Source organism: Equus caballus, chromosome 4, assembly GCF_041296265.1.
Source record: "Equus caballus isolate H_3958 breed thoroughbred chromosome 4, TB-T2T, whole genome shotgun sequence".
NCBI classification, from domain to species: Eukaryota; Metazoa; Chordata; class Mammalia; order Perissodactyla; family Equidae; genus Equus; species Equus caballus.
Window position 1 is genome coordinate 33579498 of NC_091687.1, and position 14552 is coordinate 33594049.

General features: G+C 35.5%; 1 protein-coding gene across 1 annotated transcript in view; it reads right to left on the reverse strand.

Annotated features, from left to right (window-relative positions):
* SEMA3D (semaphorin 3D) overlaps nucleotides 1-14552 on the reverse strand; it is a 188297-nt gene that overhangs the window by 12152 nt on the left and 161593 nt on the right. Inside the window, exons 13-16 of the mRNA XM_023639099.2 lie at nucleotides 14107-14195; nucleotides 12240-12281; nucleotides 9238-9395; nucleotides 6899-6963 (exon numbers count right to left, since the gene is read on the reverse strand). Of these exons, the coding sequence (XP_023494867.1) occupies nucleotides 6899-6963; nucleotides 9238-9395; nucleotides 12240-12281; nucleotides 14107-14195 (354 nt within the window). The remainder of the gene's footprint in view (nucleotides 1-6898; nucleotides 6964-9237; nucleotides 9396-12239; nucleotides 12282-14106; nucleotides 14196-14552) is intronic.

A 14552-nucleotide genomic window follows, 5' to 3' on the forward strand; every position in this document is an offset into this window, starting at 1 on the left:
AAGGCTGTGTCCCATGTGTGATCTAAGATCTGTAGCTCAAATTTGATGAAATAAAAAATGACGGCTGCTCAGCCTGGCCCAAACTTGCACTTTTTCATCATATATTCAGATGTCTCAATTCTGCAGATGGGCCTACTTAGCATTTTAGGCATAAACCAGAGTGAGGTTTAAGGGACCTAAATGAATCCAAATCTAAGTACACAAAACTACCAGCAAATGGCATGAACGCACATATATACAATAGTTAGGCTTTCTTTTCACAAAATTTCTTTTGAACTTATTTGTGTTTTACCAGCAATGATTAAGTCAAGTATGCTGGCACCATTATGAATTAACCTCATCTAACTTTCAAAATGTGTGGATTCCATTTAAAACCTGTAATCCATCCACTATCTCTGCCAATTCAACAGATTATATCTATGATTTTCACAGTTAATAAATTCCTAATGTAGAGAAAGATCACCAGTGCTGATCATGGAGGAGATAGACATGCATTTCATAGTAACAGATACTGTTTTCCTGAGCAAAGGGAGTTCATGAACAAAGCAGGGAGGATGCAGGTTGGTTGTTAGGTGACGTGACAAGGGCTCAGGAGAAAATCAGTTAGACTGATTCAACCAAAGAATTGGTCAGTTAGGTCAAAGATAAATTAGTGGAATTAACTGGAGAAATGAAATAGCTGTTTGTATGAAATACTTTTTCAAATTGGTAAAAACAATGACTGTTTAACACAAAGTCATCACTATATCAATTTGACTGGAAATAAACTTACTGTTGCCTCCAATAATATTTGTTTCATTTCTGAGTTTTAAATTTCCTATTCTTAACAATCCCATTTATAATTTCATCAAAAAGAATAAAATACCTAGGAATAAATTTAACAAAGGAGGTGAAAGATCTGTACATTGCAAACTATAAGACACTAATGAACAATATTAAAGACATAAATTAATGGAAAGATATTCCATACTCATGAATTGTAAAAATTAATATTGTTAAAGTGTCCCTACTACTCAAAGAAATCGAATAGATTCAGTGCAATCCCTATTAAAATTCCAACAGCATTTTTCAAAGAAACAGAATAAAGAATCCTAAAATTCGTTTTGTTTTGTTTTGTTTTTTTAGAGGAAGAGTAGTTCTGAGCTAATATCTGCTGCCAATCTTCCTCTTTTTGCTGAGGAAGACTGGCCCTGAGCTAACATCCATGCCCATCTTCCTCTACTTTATATGTGGGACACCTACCACAGCATGGCTTGCCAACTGGTGCCATGTCTGCACCCAGGATCCGAATCTGTGAAACCCGGGCCCCGTAGTGGAACCTGTGCACTTAACCACTACATCACTGGGCCAGCCCCAACAATCCTAAAATTTGTATGGACCCACAAAAGACCCCAAATAGCGAAAGCAATCTTGAGACAGAAGAACAAAGCTGGAGGCACCACACTCCCTGATTTCAAACTATATTACAAAGCTAAAGTAATCAAAACAGTATGGTATTGGAATAAAAATAGACACATAAATCAATGAAACAGAATAGAGAGCTCAGAAATAAACTCATGCATATATGATCAATTAATTTACAACAAAGGAGGCAAGAATATACAATGGGGAAAGGAAAGTCTCTTCAATAAATGGTGTTGGGAAAACTGGACAACCACATGCAAAAGAATGAAACTGGACCATTATCTTGCACAATACACAAAAATTAACTCAACGTGGATTAAAGTCTTGAATGTAAGACCTAAAACCATAAAACTCCTAGAAGAAAACATAGGTGGGAAGCTCCTTGGTGAATTTCTGAATCTGACGCCAAAAGCACAAGGAACAAAAGCCAAAACATACAAGTGAGACTACATCAAGCTAAAAAGCTTCTGCACAGCAAAGGAAATCACCAAGAAACGAAATGGCAACCTACTGAATGTGAGAAAATACTTACAAATCATATATCTGATAAAGAGTTAATATTGAAAATAAATAAACAACTCAATAGCAAAAAATCAAACAATCCAACTAAAAATAAGCAGAGGAAATGAATAGACATTTTTGCAAAGAAGACATACAGATGGCCAACAGGTATGTGAAAAGATGCTGAACATCACTAATCATCAGGGAAATGCAAATCAAAACCACAATGAGATATCACCCACACCTGTTAGAATGGCTATTAGCAAAAAAAGATAAGAAATAACAAGTGTTGGCAAGGCTGTAGAAAAAAGGGAACCCTTGTGTACTGCTGGTGGAAAGGTAAATTGGTGCAGTCACTACAGAAAACATTATGGAGGTTCCTCAAAAAATTAAAAATAGAACTACCCACTTCTGAGTATTTATCTGAAGAAAACAAAAACATTAACTTGAAATGATATATGTACCCCAATATTCATTGCAGGATTATTTACAATAGCCAATAAATAGAAACAACTTAAGTGTCCATCAATGGATTAATGGATAAATAAAATGTGATATGTATACATACATACATGTGCACACACACACACAGGAATATTATTTAGCCATAAAAAAGGGAAATCTTGCCATTTTCAACAACACAGATGGACCTTCTGGGCACTCTGCTAAGTGAAGTAAGTCAGACAGAGAAAGACAAATACTGTATTATCTCACTTATATGTGGAATCTAAGAAAAAAAACAAAGGCAAGCTTATAGATACAGACAACAGATTGGTGGTTGCCAGAGGCAGGGCTAGGAGGTGGGCAAAATGGCTGAAGGAAGTCAAAAGGTACAAACTTCAGTTATGAAATAAACGTTGGGCATGTAATGTACCACATGGTGACTATAGTTAATAATACTCTGTTGCATATCTGAAAGTCACTAAGACAGTAAATCTTGAAAGTTCTCATTACAATAAAAAAAACTTTTTGTAACTATGTGTGGTGATGGATGTTAACTACATTTATTATGGTGATCATTTCACAATGTATACAAATGTTGAATCATTATGCTGTGCACCTGAAACTAATATGTTATGTCAATTACACCTCAAAAATAATTCCTATTTTTTAATTAAAAAATATATGTATGCATGCACATATGCATGTAAATCTACACATGTATATACATATACATCCATATTATATATAATATTCTATTACTATCAATTTTTAAAGGTATAAGAGTTGTATACAATAATGTTTCAAAGTAGCAGAATATCTCCTCATTGAGTGTAAAATAATTTTGAAGATAACATTTTAACTTTCCTGGTTAGAATAAAAACATGTTTTTCATAGTGAAATATCTGGAATAGTTCTTTATAGTAAATATATGACATATCACTGAAGTCATGTATTAGTCGCTGCAGCAAGATTAGATGTGTTTAACATTGTTAATCATGATCATGCAGCATCACAGCATATAACCATTAAAGCACTGAACAAAGAAGGGAAGGGGAGGGGTGGGGAAGGGAGAGTTGGCAAGGGAATGGCAGGGAAGGGAGGAAGGAAGGAAGGAAGGAAGGAAGGAAGGAAGAAAACATGTATCTGCCAATTATCAAGACGATTATCAAGTAAAGTGCAACACATAGTTACGGTGGATTATAAGCAAGCCACCTCCTTTCTTCTTTATTACAAACTACTGTTCAAATCTGACCCCTTCTCTCCCTTAAGGTTGCAAATAATTTAGTTTGTAAAAACACTTCTAATCTTTACTTTAATTCCCACAATTGATTCTCTGTCTCTGTCTTCTCCTCTTCCAATCAATTATCTATACAGCTGTTAATTACTTTTATTTTAAAAAATGACTTTTCTTAGAAATATGAAATAGCTCCTTATTACCTACAGGGTAAACATAAACTCCAGAGAATAACATAGTGTCACAAACTTAACCTAACCTGTGCAAGGTCTTTCTGATTTTAAATATCGTTACTTCATCTACTTTGTAAAATTTGACTTTCTGCTTATGGAATAGCTCAAATGCTATCCATTTGAGTACCCTGCCTTTTACCCACGCATTATGCAAACAATCCCATGTGCCTTCCATACTGGCATTGCTTTAGGTGTTGGGGATGTACTGGTGACTAGGACAGGCAAATTTACCGCCCTCAAGAAACTTACATTCTAGTGACAGAGACAAGGTAATCAAGTGAATAAATAAAGAATTTAGTATCTGGCAGTGTTACGCACTACAAATAAAAATAAAGCAGATTAGGGAATAAGGGGTAGAAAGGGAGAAAGGAAGGATGGTCAGGAAAGGTGTCTCTAAGAAATCAACATTTTAGGCACAGAATTAAATGATGTGAAGATGGAGCTATGTGGACATCTGAAGAGAAGAGTTCCTCATGTAGAGAGGAAACAAATGCAAACATGGGTGAGGCAGGAACCAGACTGGTGCTTCTGAAAAAGAGAAAGCCAATGAGCAAGCAATGCAACAGTGATGCGAGAGAGGGTCAGTGGATGTATTAGGAATCAGACGAAGTAGAATCTGTAGGCCATGGTAAAGGCTGTGGATCTTTTACTAACTGTTCTAAGAAGCTAGTGAAAGATTTTGAGTAAGAGAATGAAGTAAGGAAATGATCTGACTGAAGTTTCTAAAAAGGTTACTCTGGCTACTAAGTAGGGAACAGACTGAAGAGGGGCAAGCATGGAAGCAGGGAGACGAGTTAAGCAGCTACTGAGGAGGTATGGTGGCTTCAGTTAGGTTGGCATCTATGGAGGTGATGAGAAGTATTAATAGTTGTGGCCACAGAACCCAAAGGACTTATGAGAAGCTGGTGCTGGGATATGAAAGAAAGTGAAAAATAAAAAGATGACTCCTAGCTGCTTTTTTACCTAAGCAGTTGGGTGAATGGTGGTGCTATTTATTAATATGGGAAAGTCTGCAGAACAAATAAATTTTGGAGACGATAACAACAATTCTTTCTAAGATATAATTTCAGATAATTATTAGGCATTTAAGAAGGGTTCTTGAGTAGGCGTACAAGCCATACAAATTTGGCACACAGGGTAGAGTTCAGAACTGGACTATGAATTTGGGAGTCAAATTGCCTCTGATAGTATTGAAATTGATGGTATTAGGGAGTGAATAGGCAGAGATTGGATATTTACATGGTGAGATGGAAAGCAAAGTTAAGAACACTCAGAAGGAGCAGCCTATAAGGTAAGAGGAAAACCAGAACCATGCAGTGCTATGAGCATTGGTATGCTGGGACACCATCTGTTTGAAAACAAAAAGCCCTGATTTGTAGTGCTTGTGATTTTCCTCGTGTAAAAATTCTCACTATGGCTGATTCAAGCTACCAATGGTTGAAAACCAGCTCACAAAATTCCTAAAGAAGAAGCCATCAGCTCTTATAGGACCAAAGGAACTGGCCCTAGCACATCATTGCCTGGAAGTCAAGAGAAGAAAGTCTTTCAAGCAGGAGGGAGTTAGAGATTAAGTAAAAATGAGAACTGAAAGTTGGTGATTGGATTTGGCAAGGAGGAAAATGCTGATGATCTTGACAATAAATGGACTGAGTAGAGTGATGCTGATGATTAGAAAAGAGGGTTACAGCAATGGGTTATAGCAAGAATGGGATATGGTGAAATGGAGACAATAATTGTGAGTGCCTTAGGCAGCAACTGTTTTATATCATCTTCTTTATAACATTTATCATTATCTGAGAAAACATATATTTTACTTGTTTTCATGTTTATTGCCTGCTCCCTCCCCTAATACACACTTGAATGTATATCCATGAATGCACAGATTCCTTTCTTTTTTTGTTCATTGGTATATCTTCAATACCTATAACATTCCTGATAAATCTCCTACGCACATGTGAAAAATCGTACACATAGGACACAGTAATGATTGCTAAATAAAACACTGGACATGATAGTGAGTCACTTACAAATTAGAACAAGAAGTCAAACATACTATTCTACTATTCTGGACCACAGCTTATTTTTCAGAAGAATGAAATTATGAATAATACAATTTGTTCTGTTTTTAAATTAAGAAAACTGCTGGACCACCAAGTATGAAATTTGGGTTGTTTATTCAGTGCTTGGGTAGTTCCTAACAATGTGATTAAGGGAAGGCAGTTCTTTTTTCTTTCCCCAGTTGTGTGTGCGTGTGCATGCACATGCGTGTGCACATGTATCTTCTATCTGAAGGTACAGCTTGACAGTTGAAAGTAACTGAGGCTCTGGAATACATACTCTCAAAGATTTTTTTTTTCTCTGTTACCAGACTCACTCAACAGACGTCCTCCCTATTTTTTACTCTACCCCGCTCATAGTCAGACTTTCAGGATCTTCCATTCTATGAAATTTTCTCCGAACAATATCTCTGAATGGTCTCTGGTGACCTCTCCTTTTTGCTAAATTCCCATATCACTAATTTTGCCTTATGACATCTCCCCAAAGAACCATAAGCTCTCTAAGGAGTTTCTTTGTCTCAAAGTATACCTGAGACAAGTGTATGCACATGGAAGTCACTTAGTAAATATTTTCTCATTGAATGAAAACATGAATAGTGAATACAAATAATGCAAAGCCTCCCTAAAACTTCTTTCTACTAAGTGCCTACACTTTCGTTAGACTTTTCTCGGAGGGTGTCTTTGAGCTTACTCTAAATGTCCACATGTTTTGGACTATATCCTGCTTTATATCTAACAGCCGTTTTCAAACTTTACAAGGATGGATAAGGCAGTAAAAAAGAAAAAAAAGGAGGGGAATTTTAAAAGACATATGAAACAAATAATGAAATAACAAAGGATTATTCACTTAGGCATATAGACAGGGGGTTGATTTACAAAATCTTCTATTGCTTTTCCAGAACACAGCATTATACACAATGAGATCTTCCTATATAATAGAGGTTTTAAGTTATATAGTATAAAGACACACAAAGAGTAAGCTTAAAATTTTAAATGGGAGAAAAACATATCAAACCTATACTTACTGTCTTCTATGTCCCAGCACTGGGTGATTGGGTCTCCATACTTTACATCTTGGCGTCTAGCTCTCCTGTGGAAAAAGAATTAAACTGTTTAGAACTTCAAGCCTGATAACTGGACTATCCAAAGTCTACATCTAACACAACAACAGTGGCAGAAGGAGAACTATGCTTGTCTTACTACTTAACTTCAGTGCAGGTCAATATTCCAATCACTCTAACATTAACTCAAACACTACTCGTAGTAGAACCAGTATTAGGCACTAGTTGTTCCTAATGGAATGAATCTTGTTTTGCCCATAAGATGATGTGAATTTTATTTAACTACTACAGCTTTCTCTTTCCTTTACTTTTGACAAGTTATTCAACAGAACAGGTTGAATATACATATAATTCAGGTTTTATGTACATCAAACAGGGGTAACTATCCCTACCCTCTTTTTTCAGTCAGTCATTGTGAAAGTAATAAGATATAAAAGAGCTTTTGTTAGCAGGTAGGAATGTACACACAAATACAAAACCCCTTTCACATGAAGATTCATTATTACACAAATTTGATTAAGTGACAAGATAAATACTGTCACTTGAAATAGAAGTACGAATTTGAAATGGTGAGAATGAGTAGAATTGATTCCTATCTGCTGATAGTATAGTTCACATTGTTTTTCTGATAGTGATATGATATTAATGATAATAATAATGGTTTTGTGCATTTGGTCACATATTTCCCTTAAGAGAAAATAGCACTATTGTATAAAAAAAAGAAAATCTGCTACCTCTAAGTTAAACAAGTTTTATATTCTTATAGTATATTTTCATTTGCTTTGGCTATTTTACGTTGCCACTTCAGTGATCACAGAGGTCACAGTAAAACTTCTGCAATATCTAGGGTGTTCCTTAAGGGCAATGCTGACCAGATGACAATCCTGTACAAGAGTCATCTATCACACACGTTTTTTGGCTCACATGGACATTATGTTAGGTAAGGGAAAACATCACAGTGGCATGTCTGCAAGATCAGAGAGACAGTCTTGGGAAATACAAGAAGAAAAAATTATGATGGTATAAGGCACATAAGGTCAAGAACGTTTGTAAATCTTGGCTTCTTAAGGAACAGGGTCAATTCATCAAACTGAAGGTTCAATTACCAGCTAATGAGCACTTTTGTTTTCTAGCTTCTAGAAAAGAAAAACATTGCCCAAAGACTCACTATGATAAATATATTCTCAGCCAAAAACTATAACAAAATATTGCTGCTTTTTACTTCCAACTTGTAATACTGGTATCTCACTCACATTTAATTAAGAGATTTCAGGGCATATATGATGTCTCCTAATTTTAAGCAGTATCTGCTGTTGCACTATATATTTCATCTGTGTTTCCAAGAATTTGCAACTTGACAAATCAGTAAACTTTCAAAAGAAAAAAGTGCATATGTACTAGTGGGACTAACATAGGCTTACCTGTTACCTTATTTTGTTAATAAAGCCTAAAGATAAAAAAAATACCATATACAATTTGCTGACATTTTGCCTAGAGAAAAATATACTTTGAAAAATACTTTAGGTTAGGAAAAAAGTGTTACTATAATCCACATATTAAAACAATTATATCATACTATATTTAGCTAGCATCAGTCATATTCGTGGACATTTGGGTTGTTTCCAGTAATTTTACTATTGCAGACAGTGCTGAAATGAGCATCCTTGAACATGTAACTTTGTGGTACTTTTGCCTATGTCTGTATAGAATAAATTCCTAGCTGGGTATTGTTGGCTCAAAATAGCATTCTCTTTAAGAGCACAAAAAGCAGTGAACTACAAACTGCAGGAAAACAGTTTGATGTTTAAGTACATCTGAGTGGCAGAAATTGACCAAGTTAGAGTTATTACAGTAAAAGGCAAATTGTCCCAAGTCACTGGGATGTGCTGTGAGCTGTTTATAATCCACACTTTTACAAACACCTATATTTATACATTATTTGTAAAACAGTAAGTATGAGTATATACATATTTAGAAATAAGGGAACAAGGGAAGATGTAGAAAGGGCAAAGTAGTAAAGAAAAATAAACTTTTAATGGTATTTAACATAGATGAAGGAAAAGAATATAAACAATTTGTCAGAATTTTTAAAAGTTTCACATTTCAGAATTTCAGAACATTCCATTTTATCCTCCTTCAACATTTAGTTTAATGCAAAACTATAAAACAATATTTTAATTTTAATATTCCTACCACTGACCATGTTATCTATAGATGTTCTCTTTAAACTATTAGACAAGGTATTTGTGTGATATATTCACTGTGTATAATGAAGGCTTCATATCACTCTATGGGCCTCTTACCTTTTCGAAGTGGGTGCATAGCGAGAGCATGCATTTCCATCCCAGGCACAGTAGGGATCTCTGGCAAGACAACAGTCGGCACAGGCTTTCCCATAAGTGTCGCATCTATGCAAGGAAAGCTGAACCAATCCATCTCGGGAACCAATGTACAACTGTTGCTGCAAATCAGGCAAAACAAATGAATTAGAAGCATCTTTCCGATCAGTCTCAAGAACTCCCCTTTCTTGAATACCCCATCACAGATCTAAATCTGTCTTCTCAGGTGTCCTGCCCATTATAAACACTTGTACAGACATGTAACGAAGAGTAAGATAAGTCAATCACTTCTGCCCCTGGCAGGATCGTGGTTTGAAGATGTTGATACTGAAATGGACAGCATTCTACGGAGCTAGAGTAACCTTGGCAGTAATTTAAGAAGGTCAAAAACCAGCTGCTAGACTGAGGAATTAAGATGTCAAATTCTTTCTCAATAGTTGAAAATACACTTTGGTAGATAATATCAAGCACAGATGCTGTAGGCAACACTGATGGTCTTCCCCTGCCGTGGCTCCTTACATGAGAGATGACTGAAAGAGATTTATAAAACTTTCCTGTGGTTTTAACCAAGCATTTGCTAATGAAGTACTTACTGATTCCTAAAGGAAAAATGGGTTATAAGTGGGAGAGAAAGTATTTGATATTACTGTGAAGAAAGTATTAAGGAGACTTGAGGGATGCCATATCACAAATGAAAGGCTGCATGATATTGAAAAACTTAGCAAATAAAATTACATATTGAAAATAAGGTCTGAAAATAATGCACTGCTCCCTGCATGTATTCATCTGAGTGTATGTGGTGAGGGGTGGGGTGGGGAGAGGGATGATACAAGTGAATAAACCATCTTCTGTGCCTTCAAGGAACTCATGGTCAATTCTAGTGAACTATAGCACACTTTAAGTGGAGGAAAAAAACCTGAGAAATAGATATTGACATAAATAATATCCATGTACTCAACCTACAGAAATGTATCTTATACCATTGCCACCCATTAAAATGTCAGTTAAGACTTCCTGGTTACTAAATGCAATGTACATTGCACTTGTTTTACAAAAATTCTCCATAGTATTTGACGCCAGGGACCACATTCTTGTTGAAACTCTCTTCACTTTCTCCTTTTCTCCCTTTTTATTTCTGCCTAAGACTTCTGTCTCCATTGATGATTCTTTTCTTTGCCGGGTTTCCCTCTTTTCTATTCTCATTTCTTTACCTTCCTTATTGTACAAAGGCTCAGATATATCTTGTAAATAACATAAATGTGGACATACTCATACCCCTAAATCTACTCCTGCTACCCTACCTTGGCAAGAGACACCATCCCAGTTACCCAAGACACAAAGGTGGGAGTTGTCTTTGAATCTTCTTTCTTTGTCATTGAATCTGTCGCCATATCTTTTCCATTCTCTCAGACAGAACTCTCTAATCTACTTCGTCCTCTCCCTCTCCACTGCCACTGCCTTGGTTTCTGTCCTTATCATTTCTTTCCTGGATTACTTATAAGTCTCCTAATATTTCTGCTGGGTTCAGCCTTGTTTTCCAGCAACCCCCACCTCTACCTCAGGACTCAATCCATTTTCCACACTGCCACGCCAGACCAATTTTTCTAAAAGTAAACTCTTATCACGCCACCCTCCTGCTTAAAATATTTAAAGGTTTTCATTGTCCTTAGATAAAATTGTTATACTTCTTAGGAGGAAATATAAGGATGTGCCTAATCTTGCTCTGTCTTACTTCTCCAGATTCATTTCTAGCATCCTTTGCTCTTAGGCATACATATGTCCTTTGTATACAAAGTTCTTAGAATAAGCTATTGTCTCTCACTCTTCACATCTTTTTACTCTTCATACTCTTTACAACCTTCTACTTGTCAAAGCTTCCCCATCCCATACCCCTTTCTCCTTATCTGGTTAACTGCAACATCCTTCATAGCTCAGGTTACGTCTCTTTTCTTTTAGCTACCTTCCCCTACTGCTCCTGGCTCCCTTTTAGGCCAGTTACTCTCCTGTGTCTCCCTAGTACATGCTTCCATTATTGCTCTGCATTGTTAGCATGCTTCTTTGTCTTCCAGCAACCATGAACTTCTGGAGGTTAAAGGCTATGTCATTCATTCATTTCTATATCCTCTAAGTAGCAGGGCTTCAAGAACTAAATGTTGAATGAATGAACAAATTAATGGAAAAGACCTGAAGAAGAAACCTATTTAGATCTTTTCCCTAAAAACCCTGTACCATACTAGTCCTAGTGGATTAAGACAATGTTAGCAACACCTTAATGTGGAATATATTATCACATGACTTTCTTAAATCTTAGGGGTACATAGAGAAATGTTAATACAAGTCTGAATGTCTTGAATCAATTGGGATTTGGAGTATCATATCCAAGAACTGTGAAATCATGTTAAATGTTATTATTGTTGTTATTATTATTAACTACCATTTACTTCACATTTAATGTACCAGCTCTCTCTCTAGAATTTTGCATGCAGCATCCTATTTATTAGGAGGTGGATATTATTTTCTAACTTTACGGTTGAGGAAATTGATTCCAGGAGTCAGATATTAAGTGGAAGGTTGGAGGTTGATTCTTGGGCTCTTTGCCACCACCAACCATAGTCTACCTCCTAGGCTCCCTGATTAAACACCATTTTTAATGATTAGGGCTGGTATTCTATATGAATTCCTTATGGCTTTGACAGAAAGACATTCTCATGAGACTAGAAACATGAGCTTGATTTTCAAGAGGTAAAGGAAGAGGAGAATATATTATTCAATTAATGAAATTTGGTTCAATTTCTCCAATGGCAAGGCTGAAACAAGGGCCTCTAATCAGTTAGAAAAGAAACAATCTAAAGTTTTTCACATCATTTATAATTTAACTTTCAATTTCAATGGATTTTCCCTAAAATGAACTTTGATTCAAGCAACCTCTTGCTTTTGTCAATTTTTACACAAAAATTAGAAAGTACCTGCTTCAGGGACAACTCCATGTTCAAGATGATTGACGAGTGCTGAAAATAGAAGTTAAATGTTAATAAAGATAATCATTAGCAATCTTTTATAGTAGCCAATATGTTGTTTCATCTTATACCAAAGATCACTGAAGTAAACTTCAAGGCTCGTTATCTAAGGGAGAAAAGGATCTTAGTGTTTGCTATTTCCTTCCAATGGGCAGTGATTCTACCTTAATGGAAATTATTAAAATAGTTGTTTTAAAGTACCTTACTAAAGAAAAATCACCTAAATGTTGAGGAAACACTCTGCATTGAAAATAGTTTCCAGTTACCCACAAATTTTTCCTGCTTCTAAATCTGCTTATCTTAACAGCTTCCATATAATTCAAACTAGCGTTGACAAGAAATCTCCATAATCATTTATTACCTCTTTCTGCTCTTACTTAGATCAGTAGTTCAAAAACTTGTTCAAGTAGCAGAATTCTGAAAGTTATAGTGTTCCTTATGGATGACCATATTCATTATGGAACACTGCAAGATGCGGATGTACATGATATGAACTAGGACCAGTTTTATTTGTAGAAAATACGGCTCTACGCATGCAATATAAAATCAGAAACATGAACACAAAAGCTACCAAACTAAAAAGGATGGAATGTTCAAAAATTTTTTCATCTATTATCTATCTATCTATCTATCTACTATTCATTCATTTCCCATCAGCCAAAATTTACTAACTGGCAAACAGCAGCAGATGTCAAAAATTTAAGAAAATATATGAAGGAAAATTTTTAAAGAGAGGAAGTTCTGTCCAATAACTTTTATGTTATGAATTAACAAAACAGGTTCATTATTTAATCTTAACAATGGAATCCAAACAATTCCTCTTGACCATTAACAACCAATGAGTGACACTTGTTTGAATGTGCCGATATGTGTTTGGGGGTTTTATTTTTGGATTTGGATTCACACTTATATTTGACATCGGCTTTTCCCTTAGGAATCCCCCAAGATTTTGTTTTTGGTACATGCCAGATAGCAGGGCTTGTTCTTGTTAACTCCTTGACCACTATTATCATCACAGTGTAATCAGGATCTTATGGAACTCAGCATGTTAATTAACTTGCACCCCTCACAGTGGAAAGCTCTACTCTCTTTTAAGGCAATAGGTGTTTACATGGAAACAGTCCATTCTAGTCTGCCTCAACAAAAATGTTATGAAAGGCACAGCATATTTTTTAAAAGCTCTTCTGAGAAATACAATTTTATTTCCAATGTTATTTTCAAGAAATAATTTTAAATTGAATTTCGCTGAGGATCTACAAAGAATGCCACAATTCAAATTTGTTGTTAAAAGTCAAAGACATTCCCCAAATCTGGAGGACTATTATTTTAGACCTACTAACTCTTTTGGTGAGTGAGGGAAGTTTTGCATACAGGTAGACTCACTATCATGCAACCTTTCTAAAAAACTTCCTTACCGAAAAGCAAGGACACATGATTCAGACACTCTTCCAGTTTTCTCAAATTCAATTGAGGAAAAATTCAAAAGTAAAATTTATAAAGTAGAAAAACATCTGGATAGCAAAAGAGACCCCAGACTTTCATTTACTGTGGCAATTTGTCTGAGCACATGCTTAGAGAATGCAGTAATAAGGGGCAATCCCAGGAGCTCCAAATTCAGTGGTATTCTACAGGGGAAGGTGAGCCTCATTCTTAGCTGCTTTTAAAACTATTTTCGCTCGCTTAAGGAGAAGGAAAATAAAGGAGCTAACTACACAGACTTCTCCAGGAAAAGTGATGATGTATTAAAACAAACCTGTCCCGTAACAATGACCACTCGGTTTCACCATCTCCTCTGGAACTCTAGACTAAGTCTTACCTTGAATACCTGCAGCTCCTCCAGTACCACCTCTTCCATATTCCACTTCTCCTTTGAAATGCTGACGACTTTTAGGACTGTTCCAACGTCTGAAAAAATATATAACCCATGACCCTGCTGTTTCTCTTTCGATGTTTAGTTGTAAGTATATTCCTAACAATCTTCACATGGCACCCCTCATTTTTCTTTAGATGCCTTTCAAGAAATCAGATTTAATAATGCATGCAAGAAGGTAAGCTTAATGTATATGATTCTCCCCTCCTGAAATATTATAAGTTTTAGCTCATAAAACACATATTTATAAAGAAAATATTAAAAGACACATACTTAGAAATTATTCCTAACAAAAGGACTATATATGTCTCATTTAAATATTAGTTGAAATGATAACAAAAGTGGAATGACATTTTTGGAACTTAATTAAAAAGGTTAAAATATATTAGAAT